This window comes from Carassius auratus, unplaced genomic scaffold (assembly GCF_003368295.1).
Source record: "Carassius auratus strain Wakin unplaced genomic scaffold, ASM336829v1 scaf_tig00020493, whole genome shotgun sequence".
In the NCBI taxonomy this organism is placed as follows: Eukaryota; Metazoa; Chordata; class Actinopteri; order Cypriniformes; family Cyprinidae; genus Carassius; species Carassius auratus.
In genome coordinates, this window is record NW_020525031.1 from 272,986 (window position 1) to 298,724 (window position 25,739).

At 36.2% G+C, this 25,739-nt stretch overlaps 1 protein-coding gene across 4 annotated transcripts in view; it reads right to left on the minus strand.

The window, feature by feature from the left end:
- Positions 1–25,739, minus strand: part of LOC113076437 (IQ motif and SEC7 domain-containing protein 2-like) — a 60,594-nt gene that overhangs the window by 12,368 nt on the left and 22,487 nt on the right. For 2 of the 4 annotated variants that reach the window (XM_026249094.1, XM_026249093.1), the window contains one exon: positions 4,598–4,883. In XM_026249094.1, coding sequence (XP_026104879.1) covers positions 4,598–4,883 — 286 coding nt within the window. Of the gene's footprint in view, positions 1–4,597; positions 4,884–6,165; positions 6,231–14,608; positions 15,094–25,739 lie in introns of those variants that run through there. The other 2 variants (XM_026249096.1, XM_026249095.1) reach the window with 2 other exon arrangements.

Consider the following 25,739-nt stretch of genomic DNA (forward strand, 5'->3'; position numbering starts at 1 on the left):
TTTGAGGCATGACAGTAGTTTAAAGCCTGTAAGATGGCCTCCATGCACATTAAATCACAAACATTTTGTGATAAGTAGGTTTTCCTATGGGCTGTTTGTGCTGCTGAGAATTCTAAACATTAATTAAGCACAAAACACTTCAGAAAAGTAAACAGTGTTTGATTTCCTTGCATTAATGGTATTAAAACATGGTATTACTGCTTTTTGGAGATTGCAACAATTTCTTTACATTACTTTACAATGTATAATTGTAAGCAAATATGATATGTATTTATTTTCACACTATATATTAGAACACCATGCTGTGACCATCTGATATAATCCTGTGCTATGCATGGTTCCCACACATTTTTCAAAATGTTTACATTTTAAGAAAACAGATTACCGTATTTTCCGGACTATAAGTCACACTTTTTTTCTTGGTTTGGCTGGGCCTGCGACTTATAGTCAGGTGCGACTCATTTATCAAAATTAATTTGACATGAACCGAGAGAAATGAACCAAGAGAAAACATTACCGTCTACAGCCGCGAGAGGGCGCTGCCAGAGATGCTGCTCAGTGCTCCTGTAGCCTACCAAAGAAAGCATAGAGTGCCCTCTCGTGGCTGGAGACGGTAATGTTTTCTCTTGGTTCTTGGTTCTAAATAAATGCGACTTATAGTCCAGTGCGACTTATATATGTTTTTTTCCTCATCATGACGTATTTTTTGGACAGATGCGACTTATACTCAGGTGTGACTTATAGTCCAAAAAATACGGTAACTTGTTTTATATATATATATATATATATATATATATATATATATATATACATACATACATATACATTAGGATTGTGCCGATAGACGATAGTATCGTGTATCGATGATAGTCAGAGATATCAACATAAGCAGATTTCTCTGTTAATAATCAAGATGATATTAGCCTCATTTTTCTTAAAAATGTATTAGATTATAATAATAACAATTATTTTTATTAGGCTGCTTATTATAATTCAGCTATCAAACTGCCCAGCAATTTCACTTCAGCACCGCATTTCTCTCTCTCTCACACACACACACACACACACAGCGAGCGCAGGAAGATTAGAGTTTGAAGTCGTTGAAGTTGTCCGCTTTGACTCAGATAACTCGTTAAATCCATGAAATTAAAGGGATAGAAAACAAGGAGTTGGCGTCCCACACATTTAATGGCTGCTACACGATAATGCGCTCTTCTCATACATGAGAGTTTAACACTTTCATGGCTTACAAATAAAGTAAAGACAGAATAATAACAAAGCGACAGAGTAAACTTTTCATCCATAGTGGTTCTCTCGTAATCCTTCTCTTTAAAGACTGATCACTTAACTTATAACGGACACTATGTGGTGACGTAGAAGGACTACGTGAGAACCACTGTGGATAAGTTCGCTCTGCCACCTTTTTATTATTTTCATGCACACCGCACTATAATGTGATGCATGCAAAATAAAAATACATAGTTTTGGCCGTTACAAAGTCTCCATCCACAAACAGATGTACACCGTCTGCAGATAAGTATTTCATTGCACTTTAACAAGAAATTCGGCCTATATATGTGCAATATTTTAAATGAGCCCTCACCATCTGAGTGTAATGCCACAGTTATGTTAGAATGCATCTCTTTCTTGTTTCTGTGGCGGTGCGTTGGTCTCGTCATGAGGCGCGGTCCCGAGTGCTGTATGACTGATGCATCAGTACAATTGAACTCTTGAACTCTACTAATAATAGATGAACTTAGCTTACTTTATATTTAACATGTTTGTTTATGTCCAATATTAGTGTTAAACTGCTGGATTTTAAATGAAATCGACTATTGATTTTCACCGTTGACTGATTCTGCAAAACATTTAGACTGATAACTTCCGTGTGCAGATGCGGCAGATTTGTCACCGGACGCGCGATATGACATTTGCGCCCGACAACATATGAACTAGCCATTTAAAATACAGTATTTTTGTATTTAACATTAGTTTATCAGCATGTTTGAAAGTATATTTTTTCGATTACTGGTGATTCCATAGGCTCTCTCTCGCACACCTGCTCGGTTTAAAACACCAAATAGTTATGCTATGATGAGAACAAAGAGTTTTCTTTTGCTCCACCCATGCACGATAATATTGTGTATCGTCGATCTCATGGGCTGACGATATAACGATCTGAAAAATGACCATATCGCCCAACACTAATATACATATACATATACACCAGTCCCTCCAGAAAAACGCGATTATGCGATCGACTAATTTAATGCATAATCAGCCAAAGGGCGCATATTTATGTGGGGTCACATTTTTTCAAATACACCGCTCTTTTGCCGCATAAATTGCCGATTTCAGAAAACAAAATATGCAGGGCTAGCATGATTTCATAATCCCTGGATTTTCGTTGCAAAAGCAGAAAGTTGAAAAATGTTGCGTTTACTTCACACAAGTAAAGCGCCATTTTCCCCCTATTGCCATGGGAACCTTATGAAGTGACGTAATTACGTGACGTGAACATCATCTGCAAACCCTGCGGTGAAACCAGGGTGAAACTTGAAGCGCGCAAATCATTCTTATTTGCCAACAAAAGTAAGCGCAAAAGAATGCGCGAAGCAGTTTCCCGATTTGTTACATGACAGTGGAGCAAAATTATATTGCGAGAAGTTGCTAAAACTGCGGTTTAATGAAATAGAGAAAAAAAGGTGATTCCCCCAACACCCCCTTCTCACTAGGCTACTAACACTGTTGTAGTTTCATTCAGAAGTTGATGCAACTTTACAGTTGTAAGATTGCACTTTTTTGTTACAGAACAGTACAAAAAACTTACAGTTGTAATTATATTAGTAGTATGTAAAATAATTAACGTTGCAGTAAGAGATTGCAATTTAAATGTTCTGTGATTTAGTATGATTGCTTATCATAGGAAGTAATAAGAAATTACTCTTTACATTAAGGTAGTAGCCTAGTGAGAAAATGGTGTTGGGGGAATCACATTTTTTTCTCTTTTTCATCAAACCGCAGTTTTTGCAAGTTCACGCAATTTCATCGCATAAAATATATATATTACGTGTAATATAAGGGTTAAGGATTTTCATAGTCGTATCGGAATTTTCAAATCTTGCCGATATTCGACTGATAGTCGAATCATATGTTTGGGGGCGATGCAAAATACATTAACTAGAGTCAAGTCAGACATTCGACTAACATAATTACTGATGTTAACGCACAGGCAAAATGTGTAAGGAAAACCTTGCAGATATAAACAGGGTAAATTATGTTTTCTTTTTTGATTAACAGATAGCTAACACTTAACATCGGCGAAATTGTAACAATTAAATTTTTTTTTTACAATAGCGCTCTCATTAGAACATTAGCCTAAAACGTTAGCATTCATTCTACTAACGTTCTGCATTTCTGTTTTGAGCTGTGTGAGCTGAAGATGACGTGTGTGAGCTGAAGATGACCTTAGACATTCGACTAACATAATTACTGATGTTAACGCACAGGCAAAATGTGTAATGAAAACCTTGCAGATATAAACAGGGTAAATTATGTTTTCTTTTTTGATTAACAGATAGCTAACACTTAACATCAGCGAAATCATAACAATTAAAAAAATTTTTTTACAATAGCGCTCTCATTAGAACGTTAGCCTAAAACGTTAGCATTCATTATACCAACGTTCTGAATTTCTGTTTTGAGCTGTGTGAGCTGAAGATGACCAGTAGAGTGACGCATTTGATAGCAAGTTTTTAATAAATGGGATTCAACACATAATTTCATATCTATGCTTTGTTATTTGTACAACATAACGTTAATATTAAGACTTAAAGGCTATTTGCAAAATGGGCCCGAATACACATGAACATATCTGTGGGGCTCTGAAAGCGAAATCCTTTTGTGGACGCGTTCTTCACGAAAGAATGTTCAGAAACACGGCAGCTAAACTCGCGTTTTAGTATAATGGTCTTCTCATTATAATAGTATGTATATATAGTTATTCTGCATTGTAGTTTTTCCTGTTCGCGCTGTGCGCTGAAGAGATATAACCGTAGTACTACAATGAAGCGCTTGACTCAAAACTAAATGCATCTTACATCAGATAAATAATATATCCACAATATATATACAACCGCTGAAATGTTCTGAAATGACGTGTACCCTACCTGTTCAAAAAACATCCAGTATCTTCCTGTGTCAGTTTGAGTCTTGGTAAAGTTTTAAATCCCTGCTGCCAAGATGCTTCTTTGTTGGTCACGGATTATGGACAGTGAAACATAAATCTATTGGGGTGGTTGGATTTATTCACGCACTTTAAAATATTAATTTGAAGCTTCTTTCTTTTCAGATTCTTACAGCTTTATCATAACAGGCTGTATATTAACTTATTGGGATAAAACCGGTAGCTCTATGTGAAATCAGACATTTGAGCTCCCCCATACAGTTAAAATGGCATAATCAATAACACCCTGCGAATATTCAAAGCATCGATTCGTCGACTATTTTATATATATATATAATTTTGTTAATTTCCTATGACCAAATCTAGGCCATTTTTAGAGGCCATCACATTTAGAGGAACACAGATCCGCACCTTCTTGTCCTGCAGGTCTGTGGAGAGCTCATAGCTGTCAGAGAGCGCTTTGCAGCGCTTGCTCTCTTCTTCTTCTTGCTTGCGGAGTGCCAGGCTGGCGGGCTGGTTGCGGGTCCGTTGCGCCCAGGCAAGACTCGCTTGGCTCGAAGGGGTCACAGGAGGCCCCTGAGGGCCAGGAATATTTTGGATGTTCCCATAGCGCTCTGAGTTGCCCAGGTATGGGCCCTGACTACAGGTGCTGTCAGAAAAACTAGCCGTGTCCGGACATTGACGATCTCCCTCCACACTGAGAAGAAACAAAATAGAGAGAGATAGAGAATGAGCTCTAGGTTCTATTTGTTGACTAAAACAAGTATGTGATCCTGGCACTGAATCTGCTCAGTGTAGATAAACATTAGCACACTAACCAACATTAGCATTTCAAATGCCCATATGCAGCCCAGTCAGGACTCAGCCATCTGGCCAGAATACAAGAGAACGAGGGAGAAACAAGAGAAGATGGAGGGAGTGTGAAAGAGGAACAGAGAGAGGACATGATGCATAGAGAAAGAGGCAGAGAGAAAAGGAGAGAGAGAGAGAGAGAGAGAGAAGGTGAAAAGAGTGGCATGTGTGGCATACTGTTAACAAAACAAGCCAGACATTAAAAAATATTGAGTCATTCAATGATCACTCGGCGAGAAAGAGAGACAGAGAAACACAAAAAAGAAGGAAAAGTTTTACAAAGGTAAGTTGGATTTCAATATCCCTCTCTCCCTAAAGCAGGTGTACCGTACTGTACTGTGATGACTCACTTCCTGTTACCAGCATTACTAAAGGAAACCCCATTTTTTGCTTTTTGCTATCTATCTATCACAAAAACAAAAACAACAATAATGAAGTTACTGTTGTTATGAGTAATAATTAAGCATGTTTTATTGTTGTTGTCTAATATAGCCCAATGTTTTGTTAATGTGGTTATGGATACATTGGATACATATAATCACATTATAATTGCTGTCAATAGTGTTCAATGTCTGGTTGACTATGTCTTGTATAATTTTTTTCTGAAAATTCCTGTCATTTGCACATAAACTGATCACCACTTATAAGCTAATACTAAATATTGTAGAAACTTAATTTTCTGTAAAGTTGCTTTGCAATGATTTTTATCGTAAAAAGTGCTATACAAATAAACTTGAATTGAATTGAATTGAATTATTCAATTTTCAACTGAATTGGTTACTTCATTACCAAATCAACTTTGCACAAAGACCTACTACTACTACTACTAATACTAATGATTATTATTATCAATAGTAGTTTATTATGCAAAGTTGTTTTAATTGTGCATTATAATTATTATGCTACACACACTATGTTTACTGATATAGTCAAGTAAAAAGCACAAATACATATGATAATTAAAAACTGATTATGAACATCGGCTATCACACGCTTATAAAATAATTTTGTCAAATTTTGTATTTGTCAAAAAAAAAAAAAAAAGCAATATTGGTCAGGCTGAACTATTGTCCCAGATCTTCACATATAACATTTAACATTCATTATTTTTCCAGTCCTCTACTCACATGTAGGCGTGCGCCCTGTCCGGGAGTTTAGTCTTTCGATGGAAGCGCATGGCTAAAGAGGTAAACAAAAATTCACACATGATGTCTGCAGTGGTGTGATAGGGGCGTGCGTTTGCGTAAGACCTGCTCTGGGATCAGCCGAATCATGCCAGTGGGTGTCCAGATGACTGCATCGACGAACTGTCAATTACTGCAGTGCCAATGCAGTGTACAACCAGTACAGTAGCAAAACACACACACACACGCACACACACACACACACGCACACACACACACACACACACCTCTCTCTCTCTCTCTCTCTCTCTCTTCCTAACAAATCTCTTCACACCAGGGGACTGGTAACTACCAACATGGCAACAGCTGAGTTTTACCAGCAACAGCATAGCTTCAAAACAATCGGCTCAACAGCAATCAAATGAAATAGTATACCTCTCTACACACTGTAACATTCAGCCTATGATTGTCATACGTCATAGTCATACATAATACAGTTATTAAACAATAAACTGTTCCACCAAAAGGCAGCAAAGTACAACTGGCATTTCTCTCTTTCAATCACACACATGGCAATAAATCTACTTCAAACTTTCTCTCCTGTTCCTCAGGTCATGTGTGTGTGTGGTAATGTGTGTCCAGGAATAGTGACAAGTCCTGCACCGATCAGCATGTGTGACTTTAGATATGTGTATGTATGTGTGTGTTTGCTCATGACGCATATGCAGCTGTGGTTGCACTCCGGTCACATGGTGCATGTGTGTGTGTGTGGGCACACTGTGCTGTCCCAACCTCCCATGGCAAGTCACATAAAAGCACACACAAACATGTCACCTCAGTCCTGGCTCAGACCACTACCATACAGATTCATTCCTGAAAAAATACACTATTGTTCAAGATTTATTTATTTGAAATGTTTTTAAAAGAAGTCTCTTTTGTTCATTATGATTAAAAACAGTAAAAATGGTAATATTGTGAAATATTATAACTAAAAATAACATACATTTTTAATGTATTCCTGTAGAGCTGGATTTTCAGCAGCCATTAGGCCAATCTTCAGCGTCACATGATCCTTCAATACACTTATTTGCTGCTCAAGAAAAATTACTTATTATTATTAATGCTTAAAAACAGTGCTGTTTGATATTTTTGCAATACCGTACTATTTTTTTCTTCAGATTTATTTGATGAATAGACGTTCAAAAGAACTGCACTGACTCAATTCTCACTGACCATACATTATTTCTTCTCACAACTTATTAATAAGTTCAATCTTGGCCACGTTTGTTTCATTTGTTCCCTAATTTTAGGTAAATCATAAAATTAGTTGTACTCATTTGTTCCCTTTTTTAATTTAGTTCATTTGTAGGCACAATATCTTGCCACAATGTGGCCACAATCCCCAGTCCTCATTCACCTTTATTATACTGACGACGACAACAACATGAGGATGAACAAATTACTAAAAAAATTCACTAAGCAGGTGCTTTCAGTTGTAATTCTTTACATAGATATCTGATTTAATAAATTACCTTATAGATGAAGATAAGGAACCCTTTCTGAAGGTTAAAGTGTGCATGTGCATTTGTTTGCTTGTGCATTTTCACGAAGAGGTCCGTGGGCAGATGCTGACAGAAAGCAATGTTTCCTTGCATGTCAGTGAATGGCTGTTCATTGAGTATCACTCAGACTGCTACATGCATTTGGAAGCAATAGTATGGAAAAAGTTTGCAAGCATTTCTGCAATATAGTTCATAAGCAAGCATGGATCCACCATGAATGGCCACTTTAACTTTTCAACATACTGTAATTTAGGACATGCTAATCTTGCATACATTAAAATACAGATAATATGTATACTGTACTCAGATTATAATGTTATCATGTGCCTCTGTAAGTAAGACTATATTCTCTCAATAGAAAGAAGTCCATGGGGCAATCAAAATGGATTTATAAAATCATAATACAATAAAATTAGCAATTCAACAAAAATATAAAAGGACTCAGCAGACATTAATACAGCTTAAGCTTGCTCTATAAAACCAATAACAAAGTAATAAAAAGCAGCACCATTAACTTTATGATCTAAAAGAGTCATTTTCTTTTCAATAAAATGATCATTGGCTTATGCTAATGTCTCTATATCACTATACCATTCATCTGCCTCAATATAATGGTGCACTTTAAAAGTGTCACTCTGCTTGCCTCACTCATAATTTTTGAGTAATTGATATTCTTTATTATGTTAAGAAATCATTCCACAACAACCTCTAAAACATTTCACATCCTGCAAACAACTAGCTAAAGCTAAACGGCAAAAATAAAGCTGTTAGAAAAAGAGAAATGTCTGATAAACAGAGCGTGCCATTGATCTTTGAAGGATACTGAATTGTTTCCTAAGTTATTTCTGTGTAATCCTATATCAATTTATGTGTGCCGCTGTGATCTCACCACAAATCAAGCAATCCACCATGAATATCAAATACCGTATACATAATCGAGGAGTAAAAAGCAACTTCTACAAGAATATTCTACAAGAAAATATTCAGAGGCCTATGTTTTATGATTATACCAAGAGAGACATGTTTTCATAATTCATTTTAAATAAGCTTGGTGCTAGCGTGCTGCTAAGCTTACACTACAGTACTCCAAAGCATAAAAAACTCAGCAAAATAATTATCAGTTAAAACACTTAATAATTCCAATTAAACCATTTTTATGATAATATAAGCTTCTTTATAATTCTCTCTCCCTATCCACCATCTTTGATCATTTTTTCACAGAACTCAGTGCAATGTATTACAGATTTGCCTTCTCTATAAAGGATATATGTGATGCAGCCTTTGAATTTGCCCTAAACAAAGTTGGAGGCGGCATAATTAAGCTGCCTACCTTCTGGAACAGCCATGTGATGTCTTAAAATGCTGCCTCCGTAGGCAGCACACTAGGTTTTTGAACAGATCTTGTACGTTTGCTACAGGAGATGGGGGCTGGCAGAACAGCTCTTAGCAATTTATTATCAATTCCATCTATTTTCTTCATCATGTTTAATTAGTTCAGGTTCAGATTTACAGTAATTCCACCATATCAGTCTAGTATCAGCAGCCTTGAGTTGGAAGTGATGTTGTGAGTAAGATCTTCATTTAAGATGTAGAGAGAAAGGTATTGTACTCATTTTTGAAGCCTTTTTAGTTTATTATACTGCAAAAAAATGGAAAAACACGGCGTTCACGTTTTTGAGTACTTAAGGGTTAGTCAGCAGAAAAGAAATATTCATGCATGTGAAAAACAAAACAAAAAGATTTGCAGAATTTCCATGATTTTTATATTTAACAAACGTACTGTAGAAATTAAGACTTGATTATGAAAGAATGCATTAATTTGATCAATTGACTGTAAAAACACATTATAATGTTTATAATGTATGTCAAGAGTTCTATATTTTAAATAAATGCAGTTCTTTCTATCCATCAAAGTATGAAGAGTTAAAAATGAACTGAAGCCATCTGTTAAAACAGATTGAAATGTTATTCACAGAATATATTCATATCCATCTGCACAAACAATGACACATATTTTTGTCCATACTAGGAATTCCCTTTAAATGACCTTGTTTTATGTAACACAGAATGTAGAATGTAGATGCATGTAAGTCATGCATTCATGAAATATCATTTCATAAGCTTTAAGAGCAGTGCAGGTGGCATTTAAAATTAAGACGATGACTGTATTATGTCAGAAATTTCATTTTTCAGTGTACTTTTTCTTTAAATCTGATGCTGACAAGTTCTGCACCTTTAAAATTGGATTCTGAATTTAGACTTAATTCACACTCACAGGCACATAGTTTCCTCCTGAAATGAAAAGTTAACATACAGTGTCTGAATCATCCATCTCCTTCAGAGTACTGCATGTGCTGCTCTGTTCTCATGCAGGTAAAGGTGTGAGACAGTAAGAGAATGTGTCACTTCAGAGGGCTGTTAAAGGAATGTTCACCCAAAAATGAAAAATATGTTATTATTTTGTCATCCTCGTGTCATTCCAAACCTGTATTTGTTTTCTTCCATGGGACAGGAAGTGAGTCTAAAAATATGGTGATGCTGCTCTTTTCCACACACGGACAGTGAATTGTGACCTTACTGTTGATCTCTGGAAGAAAGCAAATGATTCATTTATGGGTGAACTGCTCCGTTAAAACGAGACCTGAAACTGGATATGAATGAATAAAGTCAAGATCAAAGCCATTTTAAATTAAATATACTAATAAATCAAGTGCATACATAATTATTTACAATGTCATTCATATTGATTACTACTACAGTATATTGCAAACACATACTTTTTAACTATTAATTTGTTTACTTGCTTAAGATGTCCAAACATGACATAATGTTCCTATTTTTGGATCATAAAGCATTGCAAGCCTTCATTTTGCACACTCAGCAAACAACAAATCTTGATGCAGTGAGCATCAGAAGCCAAAGAGCGTGTACGTCATTTCTGCACTCCCCCAAAATGCAGTGTTTGGCAATCAAAGAACACTTACTGTTTAAAGCCAAAGGCCAGAACAGCTAAAGTAGCCCTGGGAATCATCTTTGCGTTCATTAATAAAGGCTCAGCCTGAGAACGCACTGTTGGAGAATGAAACTGCTGCCTGTCACGACACAGAGCACTGTACGGTCTCGCTTATTGCACAACCTCAAGCAGCCTGTCATTTACACCAAACCGGATCACAGCTTCAGCAGCACAGAAGAGAGAAACACTGACAACGTGAACGTTTTAGGCTTAAAATAGCAAGACTGCTGAGAATACAAAGTAACACACTACTTTAAACTTCAGACATCTGTCTGAACAAGACGGATGTTGAAGGAAGAAAAATAATGACATCTTTTAGTTTAACCATTTCATATTTCTTGTTATTTAGCCAGAAAACAGGAAAATAATCTGACTAACTCTACGAATTCAGGTATAAACTTCAAATGTATATAAAATATATAAACTTCAAATGTATAATAAATATATATATCTCCAATTGCACTTGATCCAAACATATTAAATAATGTATTAAAAAGCAGAATTATTTATATACAGTAAATGACTATAATATGACATAACTTATTATATAAGTTATTAACTTATTATGTAACTTGTTAAAGTCAGAACACAATAACGCTGCACTTAAAGAAATATAGCATTACTTCACTTGCTCACCAATGGATCCACTCCAGTGAATGGGTGCCATTAGAATGAGAGTTCAAACAGCTGAAAAAAACATCACAATAATCCAGAAGTATATAGACAACTCCCGTCTTCCAATTAATATCTTGTGGAGTAAAAAATTAAAAGCTTTATGTTTTTAATAAACAAATCTACTATTAAGATATTTTAATTTAAACCATTGCTTCTAGTCAAAATACCATTCTATAATCCATACTTTTTTTAAGTTCATCCCCTGTTGTCCTTTGACATCAAAAGCACTGACATTTTTGTTTCTAAGCAAACTAATAAAAATAATAATAATAAAAAAATGAATGTGAATCCTAAAACTTCTTTTAAAACAGAGGAATGTTGGACCCACTTTATATTATGTGGCCTTAACTACTATGTACTTACATTTTTTTATTAATAATTTAGTACAATGTACTTATTGTGTACATACATGTTTTTACATTGTACTTATATAAAAAAAAACTACATGTAATTACATCTGTATTTAATTTCTGTAATTACATTTATAATTGCACTGTTGACCCATACTTTACACCTTAACCCACCCTTAAACTTACCCATACCTCCAACCCTCTCCCTAACCTTACCCCTATCCCACCTCAATGGCAGCAAAAGTGTTTTACAATACAATATGAACACAATAAGTACATTGTACATATTTTTTTATGTAAGTACAAAGTAGTTAAGGCCACCTAATATAAAGTGGGACCGGACTGTTTGATGATGGCTTCAGTTAGGACAATGTAATGTATATCCCAACACTAGAATGGGCATGAACATGTTTAAGGAAGACGTTATGTTATGTTAAGTTAAGTTATGTTAAGTTAAGTTAAGTTAAGTTAAGTTAAGTTAAGTTAAGTTAGCAACATGAGAAGAAAGCTTTCTTGGCATATCTTTAGACATGTTGGAATGGCAAAACATGGCAATTATTCAGTGAGGTTCCATGCTGAGTAAAATACTTCTTTAATCAGCTGACTCAAGTCTCTTTCTCCAACAGGACTCACAAGCTTCTCGCCAATATGGTAAATAAATGTCACTTTTAATATGTGTAGAAATGTATTTCAAATAAATGCGATACACTACTAGACACACTAAATAGATTGACAAAAATGTTTGCATTTAAACACACGACAAGGATAAGAAAAGCTTTTCACATTGCTGAAACTTAAACACAGGAAACAAGACTGAATTATGATGAGTTAAGTTAAAACATAAAAATCATGGCAGTGGCTCAAAGCCAATTCATTAAGACACAGGAAATGACCAGTGCTGATAGTACAGAGGGATACATAGCTGAGGCTTAGAAGAGATAGAGAGGGAGGGAAGGCCGAAGCTCCAGTGAAATCTTTAGCATTTTTGAACTCATATTCTGCTGAAGGGCTACAACAACTATGTTCAAAGTTCAAAAGTTCATAAAGCTAATAGTATGCTAAAATATAAACACATAATTCAAAATTAAAATCAAAGTATAATTCACTATAGAATTAGACTAGAAAGCATGGTAAATGTATGAATCTGAAGGCCTTGCACAGAAACAACAGCCTGCTCGTTCGGTTACATTCACTTGCAATCATGCATCAGCACTTAATAAATAATTCCTTAATGCAATGGATGACAGTCATTATGATGGAGACGGAGAGCGAACAAAATTACAAGACCAACTTGCTAGCAACACACTGAAGAACAGTGATTCTCTCACATACTCCGTCTCTTGCTGCTTCTTTGACAGTGTTGTAACTCTCGCAGTCTGTAAAACAGCTGAAATCTCTCCAGCACTGTTTAAACCCCTCACATGAGAGGACTAACGGATTTAGAAGACCCCCCGCCAGCTGACAAACAAGAGAAAGCCTAGAGAGAACACCATGGCCTGTTTCTGCACAACATACTAAAGTGTTTTATCATGTTTTTTGACTATAGACTCAAATCTGGATGCTGTTTCCTGCATGGTACCACTGTAAGAACAAGAAATTTGAAGCACTATGCACAACATGTTCATTCAGCCAGGGGTGTTTTATGAGGAAGCAATGGAGCAAGCGCCTCTTCAAAATTCAGAAAAGAAAAGAACTGACAGTACAAAAATAAAACAGAACGAATATGATGCAATATGCTATGACTGGCCAGTCAGTGCAATAATACCTGTCTCTCATTCTCACAATCAGTCCATAAATCTGGAGTAAACGAATTAACTAAATACAGAGTAAACAGCCAAACCACTCATACATCACCACTTTAGGTTTATCAGAGAAAAAATTTACTTATAAAGATGACCTGTGAGTGAACAGCTTTTTAGTTAGCACTCTGCTCCGTTACGTTAAAGTCAGACCATCATAACACCTGCAGTTAACTGGTTGACTAATCGTCCAAAAAGAAGGTAAAATACCAAATTTGATCAATGACTTAAAAAAGTGCTAATACAAAAAAAAAATTGCTCTTTACTGCAAAGTAATAAGTAAATGTCACGACTTTTACAGTGGATTATTGGTTTCTCATCGACAGTGTAACATAAATGCTCTGCAGAATGTGGGCAAAAATCAATTGGTTAATTTATACCAGACGTAAATAAAATTAAAAAACAAAAAACAAAAAAAAAAAACTGAACTTTGGCTCCTTACTGAAGAAGAGCACCACACACTACTAGCTTTAGTGTATTCAAACAGGTTATAGGCTACCAACTCCATGAATGATACCTGGACCAAAACTGTAAATTAACTGTAAAATGTTTGAATATACAACATTCATGTCCATACGAACACCTGAACAATTGAAAAATGATTCAAACATTAGTCAGTACTTAACTTGTTTTGAAATGAGAGCATTACTGTGTTGTGGAAACATGTGACCTACAACTCATTGCCAAGAACATGAATTGAAAAACTGAGACCACTACACGAGCTCAGAAACTCTGTACATTACATGTATTTGCGTAATAACCTATCATTTAAAGGCATCGCTGGATGTTTTTAGCAGTGTTTACCTCTGACTCGTTGGCCTCAAGCGTTTTCTCTGCGGCTAAAAGATGCGCTTACATTTACATGAGGAATCGCGCGCACGCGTTTTTTTTCCTACTGTATGTTGTTTTTCAGGTGATGCCTCACAACAGGGTCTTTTAAACAAACAAACCTAACAAATTCATTCAAATCCAGTTGGACTGAGAAAACAAACCACATTTTCTAACCAGTCGAGTCAAAAGAAAGGAGTCGCAACAATTGCGTCTTACCTATACACAAGCTTGTTATGAAGAATCGCTGGAGTCTTATCCGACGCACAGTTGATGCACCACATCGTTGCGAGAAACACGTCCGGATGCGCAAACGCTAATTCATTTGATCGCTAATTTGGTTCGAGCGCTGACAACGTCCCTCACGGCGGGCGCGCGGAATACATTCGCGTTAAAAGACATGATTTGCGATTTCATGTGATGTCATTAGCGAGGAGATGACGAGAAGCTCATTCTCTCATCCTTGGCCACTCTCCTCCTCCTTCCCTCTGGTTCTCTCTCTCTCTCTCTCTCTCTCCCCCTCCAATCCTTTTAATCTTTTCAGGCTCGTGCAGCCAGCGTGACACAGCAGTAAGGGTGCGAAAACGTGTCTGCCAGCAGAGCCTGGTAAACCGCTTCCTGTTCGCAGCACATGATCCGCACCTCAGGCATCATTGCTTCGACTCATCAGACAGGCTCTGTTCGGTGCCATTGAGATCAATCCGCGGCTCATGTGACATAATCAGTGTGAGTTACATCTCGATTCGTCGCGCGGTCCACGAGGAAACGTATGGTGTCAATCTGGTGGTCAATTCCATCACTCAGTTCGAGCCATTCCACAAAGTGTATTCCTAAAAATAAAGGCCTTTTTTGCAGAATCAGTCTGGGTCCCAAAAGAACCTTACGGTGAACAGTTAAACACTTAAAAGGACCCTTGTGAAAAACATTTTCATAATCCAAAGAACCATTTATCACTATACAATGTGCATTGAAAAGGTTCCCGAGACCATTACTGTGCCCTTGTAACGCCTGTGCACACCACTGGAACCAGATGCCAATAAAAAACCTTTTTAATAGAGTAGATAAACAAGAGAGAACTCCATTTACATATTTAGCAGATGCTTTCACCTAAAGCGACTTTACTGTGCCATTCAGGCTATGTTTTTATAATCAGTATGTGTATTCCCTGGGAATTGAACCCATGACCTTTTGCGCTGCTAATGCAATGCTCTACCACTGTGCAACATGAACACATTCACATTCTCTTTAATTAATGTTTTTCTTTTTGTCAGTAGACTTATAATGAAGCACGCTGAGAGAGACTGTTCAACCCACTCTGTTGTGACAACAGTCTCTTCTCTTTATCTTGAGTCTTCTCATCTTGACAATGGCACACTCTGCCTCCATCTTTCACATGGACATCAAAACACAGGAGAGATTTGTGATATTTCTCTTTCTCTTTCTCTCTCTCTGTCTCCATATCTCTCCCTGGCCTCAGGACAGCTTTATATAATTCATCATATTCCATGTTAGCCACCATTTTGATGCCTCCTCCCCTTGTTTGTCATCTGTCTCATTCTTCAACACAAGCTGCTCAGTGTTCTGTTCACTTCATCTCTCCTGTGTCACTTTGTCTTTTTTTCAGGCTTCTTATGGTCATGTTAAAGCTGGAAGTTTCAGGCCAGGGAATATTAAACATGTCATTTCCAAGCTGGGAAAAGTGTATGCACAGTTCTCTGATTAAGTTCTGCATGGAGAATCCTGTATTTCTATTTGGATACTGCAAAAATACTTAACTGTAAAAATATCATCAATCTTATGATTTTTACCTGGCTCACAAATTAAAATCCTCCTGGCAATCTTTATATAATAATAATAAAAAAAACATATGCAGCAACTAATTGAACAACTAATTCACGGTTCATAGAATTTCATTTATAACGCAACTGTCTAAATTTTGTTTTATGTCCACAAAACTGGACATTAACTTTAATCTGGGCAAGTCCAGCCCAAATGAATTCTAGGGGAATTCTCAGTGTTTTCATAAACATTTAAAAAAGAAATTAAAATTATGGTCCAGATTAGTAAAAGTCCCATGACCTATATTTTGCCATTCATCACACTCTTGTGTGTTATTTGTAAGGACATGAATGAAAATTATTAAGTTAGTTAAATTACTATCCAAAATCACAAAAATACATCATAATAAATGGCAAGAGCATTGATTACATGCAGAAATATACTGAAATACTTCAATAGTAATTTATTTTCAGAAAAAAATACAGATTTATCCAGATTATGTACCTTAATTGCACAATTATGCCCATGTAAACAAGTTCTATGAGGTGTTTGGCCTATATACTGTACTGCATAGACTGTATTCTCAAATAAAAAGCTACAATTTGTCAGTGGATATTAGGAATGGGGTTGCATTTTTATTTTGTGATTTCACTAGAAGCCTCAGATGATTGACAGAGCACCTGAAAGCATAACTGACAGATCACTTGATGGATTTTTAGGAAGTCCCCCAAACAAGGTCTAGAATCACTTTCACGTTCAATCAGGTTCAGTGAACATGCTGGATGATTGCACATTTACATTCTTTCTCCCAATCTCCTGTGATGGCAAACAAAATAAACCAACAGAGCTCATGCACAGGTAAGTTTCATGCTTTCACACTCAGAAAACATTTCACCACAAATGCTCTCCAAGGTATACAGTATGAAATGTTCCTCATATTGTTCCTGGGGCCCACATTGATGACTGTTGTCTACCGCATGATACAAATCTTGTTGAAATAACGTTGACATACATCATTGCGATGTGCAATGAGCTACTACTCATGCAGCACTCAGTCCATTTTAATGTCACCAGGGAAACACGTGATGCATATCTCCACATGATTGGACTGATATGATGCTTCATGACTGTGCTCTATCAGCCTCCTGTGTTAAGCATTCAATGCTGGTCTCCTCGCATTTCCCCTTTCATGATTCCCAAAGAACAACGATACAACGTGCTGCTGACTGCAATATTAATAAAGTCTAACTAGGTCATTTGAGTGATCAGAAAGACACTGCTTCAGAATGCAGCGAGTGCAAACAGCTGAGAGGGATGGAGATATCACTTCAGATTAAGATTTCTCCATAATGAACACAAATGAAAAACACATTCATATAATATTTTCAGGTTGATTTATAATATTGTATAAATCTGAACGTGAGAACTCCGTTTAATGTGAAGATCCTAAGTCAAGATATAATAAATCGCTAAAGAGCAACCGCATCACACTGTGCATCTTGTTGATAATTAAGCACATCTTTACTCAGTATTACAGGACAACAACAACAAAAACTGTTATATGTATACACTTGACAGTAAAGATATTTACCATGTTACTAAATATTTAAAAATCATGTAAAAAGGTTTCCACAAAAATATTAATCATCACAACTCACCAAATCAGCATATTATTATATTCAGACAGAAAACAAATTGTTTTCAATTGTAATAATATTTCACAATATTAATGTTTTTACTGTATTTCAAACAAATGCAGCCTACAATAACAACAACCCTAAAATAATGGTCATTCAAATAATTTGTATAAAATGGTTCCGGCCTTTTCTTTGCAGATTATAAAAATTTGCTTTCTCTCTCTCTCTCTCTCTCTCTCTCTCTCTCTCTCTCTCTCTCTATATATATATATATATATATATATTAAAACATTTCAACCCTCTTTGTTCCTGAATCAATATTTCCCACCATTTATCATTTTCGCTTTACTCTCTATTTGTCCATTACAGTAATTCCTGTTTACCGATCTCTTGCTCATCATTTGTCTCTCTCCATCTCATTCTCATTTCTTTGTAATCACACTGCTTCCCACCCTCTCTCTTTTTTTAAATCATTATCTCTCTCCACACTGCTTCCACCCTCTATCCCTCCTTCTCGATGACGTCACTCTCTCTGAAAGAGTCGTATTCAGAGAAGGGGATGAGGGGCGGGGATGAGAGGAGAGAGTTGCTTGGTGACCGTTGCTGAGAAACGGATGTGGGAGGGGTTGCAGCGAGCCAGAGTCAAGAGTGGGGTTGCCTTGGTGACCCAGGGTTTCACACTGTATTACAGGATTTGGCAAAAAAGGGAGGGCTCGTGTACCTCCGAGGGGTTATGTAGCATCATATAACTACATACTACATTTTTGCACAAAGAAAACCAAATAACAACTTTATTTAACAATTTCATCTCTTCCGTGCCAGACTTCGATGCACACTCATGACAGTACCACGACCATTTTTGGGTGAACTATCCCTTTAAGAATCCAAACAATTTGAAACTAAGCCATTTTATTTCAGTTAAGGCTAACCATATAAATTACTAATAAAACATCTGGGGGTCAAAACGTTTTTTTTATTTGTTTTTTTAAAGGAAAAGGATGAAGAATGAATACATTAAGAGGCCACAGGAGATGGAAACATGTTTACATACATGCACAACAGGAAGCTGTCCTATCTAGAAAAACACACTTTGACGGGACGGTGGAAGGAGCTGTCCATTGTGCTGAAAACAGCAATCATCAATGAGTGCTTGACCTCATTTATAGTGGTGCACTATTAATTCAGTTTATTTGTGACCCTGGACTACAAAACTAGTCTTAAGTCACTAGGGTATATTTTTAGCAATAGCCAAAAAACATTGTATGGGTCAAAATGATAGATTTTCTTTTATGCCAAAAATCCTTAGGATATTAAGTAAAGATCACGTTCCATTAAAATATTTGTAAATTTCCTACTGCAAATATAACAATATTTTATTTTTGATTATTAATATGCATTGCTAAGGTTTCATCTGGACAACCTCAAAGGCGATTTTCTCAGTATTTCTATAATTATAATTTTTTTGCACCCTCATATTCCAGATTTTCAAATAGTTGTATCTCAGGCAAATATTGTCATATCCCAACAAACCATACATCAATGGAATACTTATGTTGTATAAATCCCAATTTTGAAAAACTTACACTTAAGAATGGTTTTGTTGTCCAGGGTTACTTTATTTAATTTAAAACATATGTGTGAATTAGTGTGCTTTAATGTGAAATCTGTTGTTGTCAACTAGATTTCCTTGTAAATTGATGGGCATTCAGTGGTAACCCAAGAGTGTGTGTATATATATAAACTTGGAAATTAAAAAAGGTGACATTTAAAATAGTTTAAATGTATTAATGGAAAAACTTTTGAAATAATTTACACAGAGCAATGATAATGAATTAAATTATTCCTCTTTATTAGTAATTTTTATACAAAAAAAAACTATAATAAAAGTAGTGCAAAATAGAAACTTTTAGCAAATATTTTCCATTGCATTGCGATTTATAGTCTAGTTTAGACCAGTTTCTAGTAAGTGTGAGACAGGCTCTTTTTAATCAACAAATAAGCTGCTCTTTTAATCAAATTTTCCCATTATGAATTATGCAGCAATTATTCCCTGCACTTTATTAGGGTGTGAAATTACCCTCAAAGCAAGTCAGGATTCCAAATAAGGACACAGAGAAATTGAAGCTTAAAGCTTATGGATCAGGTCTAATCAAAATGTTTATTTACACACAGAATAAATAAACACAGAGCAAACAGTCATTATGCATTCCATAACTTTCCTTATCACAAAATATAAAACAGCAGCTGTGCTAATTAATTATTCAGGAAACATTGAACATGAACATTAGATTATCAGTTTAATTTTGCAATCAGTCTAAGATTTTCAGCAGCCATTACTCTAGTTTTCAGAGTCACATCATTCTTGGTGCACACAATACGTTTTTATTATATAGGTGTTGAAAACAGTTGTGCTGCTTAATAACTTTGTGGAAAACATTTTATTTTTCAGGATTCTTTGATGAACAGTAAGTCAAAAAGAACAGCATTTACTTGAATATTTATACTTTTGAAAGCCCATGTTCTTTGCAGCCAGACGTTGTAGTTATAGCATCTGCCAGCTGGGACTAACCAGTCAATGCTGCTAACCAGCCAAACCTTGACCTCTAGGTTTATCCACACTGTCGTCTATAATTTAATGATTTCCTCTGTCACTGTATTACTGTCACCAGTACTTTTTTTTTAACCAGTGCAAGTGAACAGGACACTGTGAACTCAGAGCAAAGCACCTGAGGGGGAAACATCCTGATATGAACATACAACCATCAGAGAGACTGGGTGCCCTTTTACAGCCGAACATTTCCATTCCCTCCATTTCTCTTGGAATATATCAAGATGTGTGACCTTGGCTTGGACCAAAAATACACAGTACAGGCATTCACACTTTTATATCCACAGACAACACTCACCCTTAAATATTTTCATGCAAACATACAAAAAAATCAACATTTAGTACAGTAATTTAATATAAACCAGTCGTCCAGCACCAGCAGTGAAGGCACTGCCCAAGAGCGACGCCATGATCTCCAGCAGCGTGCAGAAAGGACTGGAGTCACCCTCGCCCTTTGATGTGCGCTTCCACTAATCTGCGTTTAGCTCCCTTTCATGATCACCACAAGCTGACACTTGCTGTCTACCAACCATAATTAATCCGACACAGTCATCGCCGCTGAAACATATTAGCAAATTAACAATTTCGTAAATCCCTCAGAGTTTGAAGTTGCACACCACAGCGGAATGACTGCAAACTGTCAGCCTTGAGAAACTTGGACAGCCGTCACTCAGCTTGCGATTGTTGACTCACTTCTCAGTAGAAACAAGAATGAAAACAAGAGATAAAACTCCTCATAATAGTTAATACTCATAATATACACAAAATGATTATTGTTGGTCAACTAGCATTCTGCTGTCAAATACTTTTGTACTATGACATCGAAATACATTTCCTAACTTCTTGCATATGAAAACAACTGTTATTCTCTCTTTTTCTAGCACTGTGTGGCACCATATATGCTTATATGATATATACTTATATGATAATCATTAACCACAATATAAACAAAAACATCATGAAATGGCCATTTGACACAATCACTGTAGCAGCGTACGCTAACAGAACTTTTTGTCAGGGTTTGCTCTTCCTAAGAGAGTCAGGAGGCATTAAGACAGCAGAACACAGCACGAAATTACCCATCAGCCTTGTACTTGCCGACTGAAGATAACAGAAGTGCTCCTACCAGACTCAGTTAATCTTCTGTCTCTAGATGAGACCCAGGGGTGCACACACACCCCGTAAATCTGACCATTCTGGTTGAATTCATCTTTAGCCTTAAACAACCTGCTCTCTTCAGCTTATAAATCTACTTATAAATCTTTATTTTTTCCTCTCACACACACTCGAGAATGTGAGCATGCAGCCAGCTGCTTTTCTTTATATTATTCATTTAAAACATGACCTCTCACTCTTCTGCGTACTCTCTCTTTCTCTCGCTCTCACACACCCTTCCCCCTCCTCTCCTAAAATGGTTTTGACAGTTTTTTCTCCCTCTGGATCTTTGAACCTGTCACTTCATTTCTAGATGTGTCAATTCATCATTCTTTCCATCCATCTCCCTCCTTCATGCTCCTCTTGTCTCCGACAACACAGCCAGTACAAATCCCACTGCTATTAAACTATTACCCACCATCTCTGAGCTCTGTGAGACAAACACACTGTAGACACAACAATCAATTACATATAAAATCGGATTAATTACATGATTATACCTATAAATGCATCTATCACAATTATTTAATCACATATAACAATATTTGCTGATAAAAAAACATTTGCTTAGCTTGTTTCAGTTTTTGACATGCAGTGCCAGTTTCAAAGATTAGACCAATAAGGAAAAGTTGGGGTGGGGTTAGCAAATGTGGATCATTGGTCAGCAACAAGAGGAAGTTCTTATAGCAGCTGTGTCTGGATACTTTGAACTTTTTTGTTTTGTTTCAATTCTGCTGTTCAACTATTTTTGTTATCGCTTCATTATTTCCATTTTTGTTGGTGCACATTTCATTAAAAGCCCTTTCTGTGCTATATTTTCCCCCCAAAACAATACTACAATTCTGGCAGATAGTAATATACAAAAAATTAGGGCTGCACAATTAATCAAATTTCTAATCGCAATTACAATTACAGATGACACAACTACTTAATCGTTCAAAGCAGCAATTAATCGTATGTTATTTTGTGCGCTTAAGATGTTTTTTCTTTTCTTTTTACAAGTTATCTTAAGGGATTTTCCATTGTTTAAATTGTAATTTTGGTACAACACTATAATACTATTAATATTTTGATCTGTATTTTTTATATATTTTATTTTTATAATTTAAATAAAAAAACAATCCGATGTATAGTTGACATTTGAGGCTTAGTACTACTGGAAAGAACTACTACTACCACTACTACAAGTAAATTTAGGCATCACAACATTTCAGTTGGAAATACAGTTGGAAAATGATGAGATCTTCTAAAGATTACATTTACCAGTGTTAATACGATGTTGGATTCTATTTTAATCGAGAATTCAACTTTGACTGACAATAAATTAAAATCTCTTTAATAATGTCTTATAACTATACGGTATAGACAAACTGTGCATCATATTTTTTACTGTGTGCTGTGTCTCGTGTTTTTAAACACATTTTGTGTGAACGCCCCCTAGAATTATAATATATTACTTCATTTATTTTCATATTGCCATATTCCGACGGCTGGAAAATTACTTACTAAATTTACTGTAAATTCAGCTCCAGGGGCATCATTAAGCATGTTAATTTTCAATCAGTTTTTATTTATTTATTTTAACTGTATAATGAATCAGACAAAATGAAAACTGATCAACCAACATCCCTAGTTACAGCAGTGCTGAAGCTGCACATCCTCTCTCACACACACAGATGTTCTCCCCAAAAGACAAAGACATCAGTTTTAGGCAAAATAAAAAAAGTGAAATCAATTTCATTTCTGAAACAATGACTTAACCACTAACAGTCTAAAGGCAGGCCAAACTGGTAAATTATTGAGTTCTGTCTCACTCAGGCATAAGACACTTCACTTCATCCCAAGTGGCCCCTTCAGTTTATTTTTAAAGCAACATTTACATAAAAGAAGCCAGAACAAATGCTGTCCAAACTCACACGATACAACAATTATGCTGAAAATGAATACATGAGGAATACATTGTATTCTGTGGGCCTTCACATCTAACTGTATCACCACTAGGCTACGTACTATTCTAGAGAATCAGCTGTCTGCTTGTCCTACACAGAAAGACACGGCACTATTTACTAAATGACATTAGCAAGTACCGTAATAGTTAAGGAGATGCATTAAATGCAATGAAGAGCATAAACCAGATCAGCTGAATGTGAATTTGAAATGTCATGGGTAAAAAGGCCCACAGTCAACATATTTCCCATTCAGAGTGAGCGGACGGCACATCTGTTATCGCAAGACTGTGCTGCTTAGTTAAGTGTCAGCGCTAATGCCACAGACAAACGTGCTATGATGCAGAGAGTCAAAGAGTGAAAGGATGGAGGAGTGAACAAACGAACGAGAGCTTACCGTCACGCAGCCACAGAAAGGTCCCATTCAGGCTGAAGGATGCGGAGGAAAAAAGAACCCCTATTCTAGTCTACCCTGTCTCTCTCACACACCCAACACCCCTCCTTCTTTCTCTCACTCCCTCTCGCTCTATCTTTCTCTCTCTCTTTGAGGAGCAGAGCAGAGAGAAGCTGCATTCTTGACAGGTCTCTTCCACGTGTGTACTTTACTCATGATTGCACATGCACACACACTCACACTCACACTCACACAAACACACACACACACGTGTGAATGGGCTTTTAGCAGTGCGGGTTTATGGAGAAATGCAGGGATCAGGCATAGAGCTTCATTAAAATATTTATTTGTCATATTAAAGGCGCAACTCGATGTATTAAAAGACTTTTGGAGTCAGTTTCTAGGAATCGGTTTGGCTCTTGCTGCCATTTTCAGCTTTGGTAGCTTGTGTGTTTGCTGTCTGCCTGACAAATGCAGCAGATTGCAACACCTTTAGCTCAGATATGAACAGCATGTGTGTGAGGTTCACTGTGATGACGATTCGGTGGTGAGATGAACCCGATGGAAACTAAGCTGAGAATTAATGATTCTCAGGGGCAGCATTCGAAGAATAATTAAGTCCAAAATGTTAATTCTCTATCCTTGTGGAACACAAAAAAGAAACATTTGGGACTGTATTGTGTGCTCTTTTTTCAGTCTATTAGAAACAGACTGAAATTGAAGTAATTATTGTGGTCATTTGATGCGCAAGGGTTCATCACTGATGTCAAAACTGGTGCAAAGTGTCTTAACGCTGCATATTTACATCTAAAATATACACAACAGAATAAATGCGATTTAAGCCTTACATTGGAGGCAAAGATTATCCAACAATAAAATGTGTATATTTTTATATTGTATTATATTACTTACTATATAAATGTTTTTATTTTATTTTATTCATATAGCATCTTTCCAAAGCTCATGGCAGGGTTCTTACTGTTGATAAAAATCTTTTTTCACACATAATAAAATTATTAAAACAAATTCAAATTACAACTGAAAATCTAAAAATAAAAGCTATTAATAAATGTTACAGTAGTATGCACCTTTTTCTTGTCATAAAAATGGGCACAGTTACATCTGTAAATTCTATGGGTCTGGCTTCCGGTCTCATCTGCATCCGCTATTTTTAGCTGAACATAGCAGTTAGTTATGCTGCTTGATATTGAAAATTGGTGTGTCTTATATTATTTTAATGTATTATCTTAATTATGAACATACTGGTGTGTAGTGTAGTGTACAGTTTTACCGTTTACTGCACGTTGTTATTCTCCTTGTTATTTACAGTGGTTAATGAACCCGAAGTCTCACCCATAGGCTTACTTTCACATTGAAGAAAAGGGTTGATATAAATAACACTAAAATAACAAGGACACTTTACAATTATATATATATATATATATATATATATATATATATATATATATATATATATAAAATTCATAGAACAAAGAAAGTCGCACAAAAAAGAAAACAAATCCAAATATATGCTTGATAACTGTTTCCTTGTGGCTATAAAGGGCACTTGAGTGAGAATCCCTAGAAGATGCAGTCATTTACTGAGAGAAAGGGAGCTATTCATGATCATTCCCACATACAATTAACAAACAAACAGGCAGGTGGCACCGACAAATGAGACAAGAGTAAGCTAGCTCCGTGTCCTGATTCAGCAGCTCCAGAGGCAGACAGGGAATGAAACTGCCTTAAGAGCAGCGGGGTGGAATGGGTTCATTTGTTCAATGTTACTCATTTAGAGCTTAGAGAACTGGACCCTCCTCTCTCTAGTTTG